The following is an 11396-nucleotide window of genomic DNA, read 5'->3' on the forward strand; positions in this document are numbered from 1 at the left end:
ATAGCCTACTGTAAACTCGTGTTTATTCTCGCCGCCGTTCCCGTTATTGCGTCGATTCTGCGTGCGCCTTGATATTATGTGCACATCAAAACAAACAAACCATCAGACCAATCCATTTTAGATAGACCTCGGCCTACAGTTGGAGACCGGTAATAGGTATTTGTAAGGACGTTATGTGCGCTTTTGGTTATTGAAGAACCTATGCATAGGCATAGGCCTTACTAAAATGCATAAAATTCCCTGTTTGTCCAGGCATATTCGTAAATATAGGTGCATACATAGGACTATTGTGCAGAGTTACCACACTCCTTTTGGTGAATCGTTATGTTTTTTTCTGGTTCATGTCAGCGTCGTTGTTGTCCATAGTTACAGATCAGAACGAAAATCTGAATCAAACACTACACAGACACCGTAAACCTATTACCAAAAAATGAAAGTGTATCACTACCATCCAGTGGTGAAATAAAGAAGCTACTACTCCCATTACATCATAAAGGCCTACTAGATCCTCCCATTGGTTATAATTATCCAATGTTTTTTTCATAATAAATATTAATATATAGAGATATTTAATATATATTTATATAAATTGTCCTCTATTATGTAATACATATTATAGAGGATTTTCCCCCTGGCCCATCTTAAATTTTGACTTGTTTGCCGAAAGGGTTAAATTGGCCCTCTTTATGAAATATGCCATTTGGGATATACGCAAGGTCCTATTCCCGCCTGGTACGCCCATCTGGCATCAGTTCAAAGCAATTATTATGTTTTAAATAAAGTAAAAAGTTACCTATAAAGTCACTCGGGTCAAACCTTGGAGGTTATGAGCTGTGATGAACCGTGAAACACTGCGTATACATTCTTGCAATTTTTCCCATTGGCCCAGAACGCGGAACACATTCGTGAGTCGACCAATCAAGTATCGTGGGCGGGCATTTATCCCAAACGCCTTTCTCATCGTCATCCACCATGTGTCAGACCCAGGGAGGCTGAAGAGGCATTTGAACCGGCCCGTGTTCAGGAAACGACATACTTACAGGACTGCTTATATATTTAAACTAATGTCGTACACCAAACTCACCTCGGCCCTTGTTAGGGCCAACAGGGACAACATCAACAGGATACGACTTTCATCTGGCAGGCTTCGATCCACAGCGGCATCCGCTCAGCCCAAAGAGAAGTCAAAGGAGCTTCTAGGTGAAGAGTTCGCACTAGTGAAACCGGTCCAGGTCGACTTAATAAGTGAAACAAAAAATGTGGCAAATGCTCAACCATGCAAGGTTGAAATCGATTTTGAGAACACAAAAGAAGCATACAGAAGCAAAGACAACATCGAGCTGCTCAGAAGTCTCCTCGTCTTCAAATTATGTACATTTGATATCCTTGTTGACAAAAACAAGGAGGTAAGTTGTTTACTTATTGGGTTGTTGTTGTTGTTGGTGTTGTCAGAAGCGTACAGGTTGAAGGAATCTCTTTAAGATCCATTGAAATGGTTATACATTTAAACGTGTATATTATAGGCTAATAAGACATATGTGTGTTGTTGTTTTGTTAGTTGATGGCTCTGAGTAAGAAGGTGTTCGGCCAGCGTCTATTTGAGAAGCTGATGAGGATGACCTTCTACGGTCAGTTTGTGGCTGGAGAAGACCACGAGTCCATCAAACCTTTGATTCGGAAGAATCAGGCTTTCGGGGTAGGGGCCGTTCTGGACTACAGTGTCGAAGAGGACTTAACACCGGAGGAGGCAGAGAAGAAAGAAATGGAGTAAGTGCAGATTGCATTGAGTCTGACATATGGTAGAATAATAATGTAATATGGTCCGTGCGGCTGTGTTTATGACAGTTATACACGGCGTTATAAATTGAACACTGTTCAAACTATAGCCTACCCCTCACGTAGATGCACTGCCATTGCGACTATTTAAAACTATGAAATAGAAATATTGCTTAACCAAACACAAAACCAAAGCCATCGGTCATGTGTTATTAACCGCTACCGCTCATGTGTTAAAACCTAAAGCCAAATTGTAAATAAACACTGGATAGAGAAGCTTGGGATACACACCCCTCTCTGCTGATTGGTGGATTGCGCTTGTTATGTAACCCCTTGCTGTACAAGGACGGAAGTATAAAATGAAGGATTATTATTCTAATTACCATGTCATTATGCAATTACATTTTAGAACCCAGGTTTCCATGTTTTAAATCAACATGTCATTTATCATTTATAAAGAATGGAAGCAAAAGTGATGAGGTTAATACAGAGCAGGTCTACTTTCGAGTTTGGATTTCTGCCCGTCCTAGTCATGTAACTGTACTCCTGTTACATATTTCTGGAAAGTCTGCATGCAGGGAATTGTTCAGCCCCACGTGCAGCCCAACAGATGTAAAGGCGCCTGACCTGTTGGCTTCCAACTGGGAGAGCAGATATTTACACCACCCCCCCCTTGAGTCAAAGGAACTTTAAGCAAAGTCTGAGGGGTTTTATTATCAAATTTCCAGTGTAACACATGATCATTCTGTACAACTTCAATCTAATCTAAACTCATAATGCGTTGGAAACAAAACTGGAAAGATTGTAACAATGTTTGTATAATAGCATGTGATACATGTAGTGTTCAGGCAAAGTGTCCAAATTGGGTCACGCACTTTGTGTTCAGTTTTAGCATTTATTTAAATGTGTTCTGCTATTTGGTTCTGATGTGCAGTATTTCCTGTCTTTCAGCTCGTGTGTATCTGAGGCAGAGAAAGAAAGTCCAGGTTTGTATGTTTCTCAACAAAGTAAATCCAAATTGTGAATAGACATGTTGTCCAGGTATTGCTTTTCATTCTCATCTCATCAAAACAATGCGTAATTCCTTTGTTGCAGCACCGGCATTTCATCAGTTCCTTGTGCAAGAGCTTGAACACAGTACAGAGTTTTTGTGTATTTGTTTAACAACAGTTTAACACTGGCAGAATGGTCTCTTTACTTTCCTTGTACCACTCTTTACTACTCAGGTTTCATCGGGACCAATATATCACAACCCTCTACCAACCTTAATGCAAATATCAGGGTTTTCTGTTTCCATGGCTCTGTTATTATGTATAGAACGGGACTGGTTCGGACTGTTTTTTTCTGGATATCTTGTGGGCGTATGGAGTAGGGGCTGGGTAGAAGGGGTCTGCATGTAGTGAAGTCGCATGGGGGTGTAGGGGGTTGTGTGTGGGTTTCTGTGACCCGCCTTTCTGAGGTGACTCTGCGCTATGCTGGTATCCTCTCTGGTGAATGTTCTATTTTCGAGGTGATTTCACTGTAATGCTATATTCTTTACTTATTATTCCCTTCCTTTCCCTTTAAAAAATAAGGAAGATGATAAGGAAAGGAAATAAAGTGTATCAAGAAACAGTGAAATCCCCGATGACATAAGGATAAAAACAGCCTTGGTGGCGGCCTGTGGGGGTCCCGGTGATAAACACGTGGACAAACATTTACATCTGTTTATTGAGTTGTGTTTTGAGTGCAGATAACGACCGGGAGAAGAAGTATAAAGCCCATCGCCAGTTCAGCGACCGGCGCGGAGGTGTCATCAGTGCCCGCACGTACTTCTACGCCGATGAATCCAAGTGTGACAACCAGATGGAGACCTTCATTAACTGCATCCGGGCCTCAGGTACGACAAAGTATACACTGAGGTTATCATTGCGGTACCCACGCCACAAAAATGGCAGTAAGGACTTATAGACCCGGTCTTCGTTTTGGTGCAGGTTCTTCTTTCAGAGATGCTGTTTACCTGAAACAAAGATCACACTTTTTAGTTGTAACACAATTTGGGTATAAAGTAGCTGGATGAACGTCATTCTACTTGCATTCAACTTACCATCCCCTAGTGTTTGGGCTGCCTCTGTTGTTATTGGTTACTGGTTGCTGACGATCTGAGTGAAAACACATTCCTGTATTACTTAGTAACTGTTCTGACTCCTCCGCGACAACACAAAGTCTAATGTCATGGTAGAGGGGACTCAGGTTTTCAATTTTCTGGTACTGTCATCAATGAAACACTACTATCTAAGTATCTTGTCACTATATTAATAATAATAATAATAATTCATTGAATTTATTTAGCGCTTTTCTAGACACTCAAAGACGCCTACAGTGAAGGGGGGGGGGGGGGGGGGGGACCTCACTAACCACCACCAGTATGTAGCACCCATTTGGGTGATATTATACGTATATAACCATATTGCCCCAAGCACATTACCATGTCTTAACAGGGACCAAATAACGTTTTAGAATTCTTTGCATTCCAAAATGTTCTTAAGCAAGGAATAATGCCAATGCACACACACGCTTGCTTACACAAATATGAACTGGAATCCATGCACAGTGGGCCTTAAACACAACTTTTTCTCTCTGTGACCTTTTCAGGTGGAAGTTCTGTAGATGGATTCTCTGCCATCAAAATGACCGCTCTGGGGCGACCGCAGTTCCTCGTAAGGTTTATCTACAATGTGAATTCTTATCAACAAAAACCATGTTGTACTATACCAATACTATATCGACTGTTGGTCTAATCTCAGTGCCCTGAACGACCTGTACACAGGGCTCCGGTCGGTAAAACGTTTGCGTGAACTCATTTGTTCTGTTACACAACAGCTCCAGTTTTCCGAGGTCCTGGTCAAATGGAGGCGGTTCTTTAACGTTCTCGCTGCACAGCAAGGGAAATCCGGATTGACTGCTTTAGAGCAAACGCTGGATCTGGAACCGCTGAAGGTCCGAGGCCCACGTTATCTTGAGAATCTTTGACATTCCTTTCAGTATCTTGTTGCATCTGTGCAACTTTAACTTGTGGTTAACTGAACTGACCTTTTTTACATTTGACTTATTTCCCCCTCTGACCTCTTGGCTCTTTGATCTTCAGGAGAGTTTGACCAAACTCGGCGTTGGAGCCAAGAATGACATTGATAATTTGTTGACTGGAGACAAACTTGGGTCGTCAGGGTAGGGCGATAATTATAAATCGTTAATTATGATTTTTTTTATTTCATTTATTGTCATTCCTTTTTTTTTACCAATAATGAATGCCCTTTTATGATTTCACACAATATCTTTATTCAAGGTCTGTTCTTGTATTACTCCCCAGTACTATAGATCTACTTGACTGGAATAGTTTAATCGATGATAGGACGGAAATTTCTAATCTACTGATGGTCCCAAATCTACAGGTAAGGTTAAATCTGCAGATGGTGCAAATATTTGTATAAGAATACAATATAATTGAAAAAACAAAAAGTACAATATTTTTCTATTCTAAATTTGGGATAAGGTTTGAATAAATTTGTTCTCTGTCTTTCACCTTTAAGACTGGGAAGCTCGAGCCTTTGTTGAAGAAGTTCACTGTGGAAGAGGAGAAGCAGATGAAGAGGATGTTGCAGCGTGTGGATGTTCTGGCCAAGGTAGGTCGTCTGTATGAGAAAGAAACAACCCCACTGTTTCCCTCAGTGTTAGACGGGTTAAACATTCTACGCATGATTTGGTCACAAACCACCCAAGGTAAAGGGTCTCTCCTTTAGCAACAGCTGTGATGTCTACCAGCCTACCCAGGGTACTAGTAGTGGTGGTTGGATGATGATCTACCATTCATGCATGTTGCGGTGAACACTCCCACTTGTGATGTCACCTACTGGTAGATTTTGAGACAGCTCCTAAGCAATGGCCAATGAACATCCCACCTGGTGCTAAACCAGTGAAGCTTTAACCGCGCGTCTTTAGTTATACTTGACATAAACGGCTATTGTATGTGTGTGCTGCAGCACGCCATGGAGAACGGCGTTCGCCTGATGGTGGACGCGGAGCAGACGTACTTCCAGCCCGCCATTAGCCGTCTCACCGTTGAGATGCAGAGGATCTTCAACAAGGAGAAGCCCACCATCTTCAACACCTACCAGTGTTACCTCAAGGTTAGTCTCTCAAGTCTGTGCTAAAATCTGGGGGATGGAATGGATGGGATTGTTTTCTTTTGCGTCATCTGTTGATCAATCATGTGGCTGGATTGTGGTCTGTCCACGACATTCCTGTTTGCGTAAAACTCTCCCCTAAAGCACGCAGAAGATAAACGCTAGGAAGGTTGTTCTGATTTATTTGCATTACGCCACACATTGGTTTTAGGTGGGTTTTTTAATTGGTGCATAGTTGTTTTACAGTACTAATAATATATATAATAATTTGCTAAAACACATTTGACTAGTTCTCCCTTGTTATTGTATGTTTTTTTTAGTCTTCTTGTTGGGCATTCAGTGAATGGCAGCTACCAGAATGTTTAAACATAATTCAATAAACTTAGCAATAAAACAGTATTGTTCCAGATTCTCATCATGTGATTATGGCTTTATATGCATTATCCTTGTTGTGTTTATAAGCTGTTGGGCTTATGAGCATTATATAACCCAAGTCCCTGGCCAGCTATGATCGGTGTATTCCTGTGTCAACCAACACAACGGCTCACTGTGACTTATCTTGGGAGGATTGTGGCAGCGCCTTTATGTGGGGGAGGATGAATATACGATGACACAATGCAAGCAAGACAAAATTCCAAATAATCTTTCACTAAAGTTCACCCCTTTCCCGGTCAGTAAAACTTCAAAGGGGAGAAAAACGTTGATCCGCACGAACGCATCAGATATCGCAGAGCTCTTCAGGGGAACCAAACCAACGTTTTACGTTTGACTTTCCGCGTCAAGGAAGCCTACGACAACGTCATCGTGGACGTGGAGTTGGCGCGGCGCGAGGGATGGCACTTTGGGGCCAAGCTGGTGCGGGGCGCCTACATGTACCAGGAGAGGGATAGGGCGCGGGAGATCGGCTACGAAGACCCCATCAACCCTGACTACGAGGCCACCAATCAGATGTACCACAGGTAAGGAGGGGTGGGTCGCCGTGCGCCTCGAGGCCAATCGCGATATTTTTGTGAACGATAAATGATTACGTGTGTTTTCGTTCTTCCGATCAGGTGTTTGGAGTTGGTGCTGGAGGAGATCGAGCAGAACAGGAAGGCCAATGTCATGGTAGCGTCGCACAATGAAGACACCGTGAAATTCACCCTACACAAGTGAGTAAACACTTAGAAATATGTCACTTGTTTTGAACAAGCATGAAAAGCTAATGGCCTTCTGTCACCAGTGTAAGTGCGTGGCTATCGATAAATTTAAAGAACATGTGCATGTTATGTTGTACTAAAGATTCATGGAAATGGCACAGATTAACAATGCAGATTATGATGAGGTTTTCGTTTTGAACGTCAGTTGTGGGATTCCTATGGTTTAAAAGTGTTTTCTCTTTGCCAAATCCCAGGATGAATCAGATGGGACTTTCACCCACGGAGAATAAAGTCTACTTTGGACAACTGCTGGGCATGTGCGACCAGATCAGTTTCCCCCTAGGTACGTCAGCTCCCTGCTCAGATACCGTGCATCATAAGTTGTGCAATCAGAAAACGAGTTGGGTAAAAAAAAACTCAAACCAATCAACATGGAATGTTCCCGATGTCCACTGTTGACGTCCCCTTCAGACGTCAGCCGAACAAACAACAGATAAACAAAAACAATATTTACCTTCAAGGATGTGTTATCCGCTCTAGCTCGATATACTGGATACAGTGGTGCATTTAAAAAAAAACGTTTAATATCTGCTCAAAGAAGGGGTCACCAGATTGTGTGGTGACATCACGTAGCACATAGTTTGCCGCCAATCTCTCTTGAAACGTCTTCCCTTCTCCTGATCTCAGGTCAGGCCGGTTTTCCAGTGTACAAGTACGTGCCGTACGGGCCGGTGAACGAGGTCATTCCCTACCTGTCCCGTCGGGCCCAGGAGAACCGCGGCATGATGAAGGGGTCCCAGAGGGAGCGCACCCTGCTGTGGAAGGAGCTGATGCGCAGGGTGCTTGGGGGGCAGATCCTCTACAAGCCTGTTTACTGAAGACCCCCCCCCCCCCCCCCCACACACACACACACACACACAAACACAAAACTACCACCACCACCATCATCATCATCATCATCACCATCACCCACCCCCAGACCTCTCCATTCACATCCAATCCCTATAAGCATTCCACTGTGTTGTAGAAAGAAGACCTCTATGAGAAGTGCCTCCTCTTCAGAAATATTTTCTTCCTGCTCCGAACATGTTACTGTGTGCACATTGTATTTTTAAGTCACTTTAACTCGAGTGTGCTTGCGTTTGCGTTCAGTGCTTCAAAAGCAATGCAAGCCTTTGTGAAGGCCCTCTCACCTACCGACTGGAGGTGATCATCTCTCACCAGGTTCTTTGTTACTACCATACACTCCTTAGAAGAGTAATGACAGGTTTCTAAAGTGTGACTTTTGATTGTTTTTAAGTGTCTTTGTTGCGGATGTCTATTGATTATTTGATATATTCAATATAGTATAGTTAATGAACATTGCTCGTTACGAAACTGTTGGGCTGTTACACTGCTCTGTTCACTGTGAACTCCGAGATTCGAGCACGCATCTGTCAGGTGGGGACTTTTCACCCAATGGGTTCTCAGTCACATCCTGTCCGGATGTGTCTGGTTGTCATTCGTATCCACCTGGTGCGATTTGTGATCCGATTGTTTTTTTGTCTCATATTTCTATCGTGATCGAATCTCGGTAGTGTGGACGCAATCCGTGAGGAAGCTAAGGGATCTGATCACAAATCCGGCCACATCTTTTGCGTTCAAGGCTCCCGAGGACTCAGGGATGGGGTGTGATCACAAGAGTACCGCTGCATTGAGACAACCCATGTCACCAGAGCTGCTGAGGCTTTTGACTTTCTCTTGTTGCAACGGTTTTGATCAAGTCTAACCTTTCTGTCCGCTTAACAGTTATTGCCGTGTTGAAATGTTCCTGTACTGATTTACATGATATGAGAAAACAGAGGACAGGATCAGTATTTATTTTTGTCAGACACTGTCAAATGTTTCTGAATCATTTACCAAGTAGGGTCAATTTCTGCAAATAATAATAATAAAATAATAATACCCTGGTAGAAATCAGTGTTTGTTTTCTTTCTGTAATCCAGTTTAAATAGTGGAATGGGAGTCTCGATGTGGAAAACACTGTACCAGCAGCAGCTGTGTTATTCAACCAGATCCTTTCTCTTGATCCAGGGACCCCACTGGAGGTCTGACCCTGGGTTCTGATGTCTTCGTGTCAGGAGGTTTAAAGAGAGCATCATAAATGGAAGCCATCGCTCAAAATCACGCATTTTCTCCTCTGAAATGTTGGTGTGCTTAAGAGGACCAATGCATGTGTCTTTAACAATAACTAACTATTTGCACACAGTATGGCTGACAGTTCCCTTTACGCCTGCGGATGTGGGTTTTGTGTTCATCAACAAGCAAAACCAGTGGATTTTAGACACTTCGACAACTCCCAATGCAAAAGAAAATCCTTAAAAATGTTGGGCACTTTAGTTGAATAGGCTGAACGTTGTTTTGTTCATTGTGCGCTCTCCCTCCTTTTGAGTGTTAAATTAATTTCGTTGTAATGAGTTGCAACTTTTAACTACTGCCAGATGGGTAACCAGGATGAGTGCCAGGCCTTGCTATTGTATTATTTATTTCAATTATTAATAACCTGCTCAGTAACGGTCTGATAATGGTTGCAGTGGTGTTTTTTTGTATAATTAGCCCAGGCAGGGCCACACAAAGAATAATTGGTTGCATCCTTACCATACAGGCCTAACTACTAAAATAAATGAAAGACCATGGAATGGTGTTTTTTCCGAATTGGGTTTGATTTGACTGAAATGAAAAGTCAATACCAAGGTATATAAAGGTGCAAGAAACCATAATTAAAAATGAAATATTAACTTAAACACCACAACAGCTGGTTTAACAAAAGTCAGCTGTACTTTTGTTAAACCTGTGGGCCACCGTGATAACTGCAGAGACAAGGATTATTCACAGAGAATCGAATGTTATTAAAGCGAATAGGCAAATAAACGCTGTCGGAGAGATTAGCGGAGAGATTAAGTGAAAGTTTCAAAGCTTTATTATTTTACCAGGAATGCCAGAGGACGACACGTTGCTGAAGCACTTGTTTGAGGATGTTAGCGTCAGGCCCGATAAAATACTGGAATAACTGGCCGTTATGTCACCAAGGACACCATATCGCCAACCGCTGGGCCTGCCTCCAATACACTCCTACTTTTCCTCCGGAGCCTTCTGTCAGAGGAGGAAAAATGCTGCTCTGGCAACTCTTTTATGGAGAAGAATTTTGTTAAGCTTAGTAAATATGAACATGGTTGAACACAGATTTAATTGGTCAATTGGGATTTTAGGGTGCACTGTGCACTCACACTAGGCCATCTGGCCGTGGCCGTTTTCACACCTAACGGTGCTCAAATCTTCCAGTGTGAGTGTGGCCAGTCTGGCCAGGCCAGGCCAATTTGGCCACTCTGGAGAGGTGTGCTAGTACGGTACGGGCCGCTACGGTACAGATGATAATGAGCCGACACGCGCACACGCACGGCTACGCAACCTGAGCTGGATGACGTATAGTCCATGCGACGACCACGGACACGGACCCTTATTTGCCTGAAACATGCAATGGTATCTGTCTGCGTCCTGCAAGCAATAGTATCTGTCTGCGTCCTGCAAGACGGAGGCGTAACTTGTAGTAGGAGGCGTAACTTGTTCTTTTCTAAATCGCGGTCCACGCGAGATCTTTCTCTTTTCGCGGTAAACAAAAAGCGTTAGGGTTACGCTACATGCCCACTGCACGGATGGGGGAGTAGTCTTTGCAGAGGCATCCGTCAGCCAATCAAATCGCTTCGCCGGGTTCTTCCCGCTTCTTCCTGCGTGTTTTGCGATGCAAGATGACCCGCTTTCCCGCTTTCCAGTATCGTCAGAGCAAGAGTCGCGTCACAGTGCTTAAATTTGCATACGCGATCTGATTGGATGACGGATCCGTCGCTACCGAAAAAGTTGACAATTTTTCAACTTTTTGACGGAGCCGAAGGCTCCAACGGAACAGACGGATCCACAATGCATTGCGCGTCCGTCTCCATTCAAAGTCAATGGGGATCAGTCAACGGACGGAGGTAGTGGGCACGAGGCAGGGTTAGCGCCGAGCAGACAGATAGGTCAAGTGCGGTCACGTGACAAGCTCGGTCGCCGTACGAATAGCCACTGCCTAAAACAGTAGGCCTAAGCGTTCGAACATTTCGTAAAGAATGTTAAACAGTTTCACAACCACAAGTAGTCTGCCCTAGTTCTAGAGTTCATTAAGCTTGTAAAAACCAAAAAAATCATTCTTGTAATCCACTTCTTTTTACTTACCGACATGAATATCTGAAGATCCGACTTCAAGGAAGATCTCGTGTTAACCGTGATTTACAAGGCTTTTTCT

At 43.2% G+C, this 11396-nt stretch overlaps 1 protein-coding gene across 2 annotated transcripts; it reads left to right on the top strand.

Annotated features, from left to right (window-relative positions):
• Window positions 1–964: 964 nt before the first annotated feature.
• On the top strand, window positions 965–9034 carry prodha (proline dehydrogenase (oxidase) 1a). Of its 2 annotated transcripts, XM_030354404.1 has the most exons (15): window positions 965–1406; window positions 1559–1767; window positions 2728–2762; window positions 2872–2913; window positions 3509–3655; window positions 4411–4475; window positions 4639–4755; window positions 4904–4983; window positions 5126–5207; window positions 5346–5438; window positions 5796–5942; window positions 6723–6898; window positions 6992–7090; window positions 7333–7421; window positions 7766–9034. In XM_030354404.1, the coding sequence occupies exons 1-15, from the start codon at window positions 1065–1067 to the stop codon at window positions 7954–7956; spliced, it is 1914 nt and encodes a 637-aa protein (XP_030210264.1). In that variant the 5' UTR covers window positions 965–1064; the 3' UTR covers window positions 7957–9034. The 2 variants fall into 2 exon arrangements, with proteins under 2 accessions (XP_030210264.1, XP_030210265.1); XM_030354405.1 differs by lacking the exon at window positions 2872–2913 and having other exon boundaries at window positions 966–1406.
• The last annotated feature ends 2362 nt before the right edge of the window (window positions 9035–11396 follow it).

This window comes from Gadus morhua, chromosome 4 (genome assembly GCF_902167405.1).
Source record: "Gadus morhua chromosome 4, gadMor3.0, whole genome shotgun sequence".
In the NCBI taxonomy this organism is placed as follows: Eukaryota; Metazoa; Chordata; class Actinopteri; order Gadiformes; family Gadidae; genus Gadus; species Gadus morhua.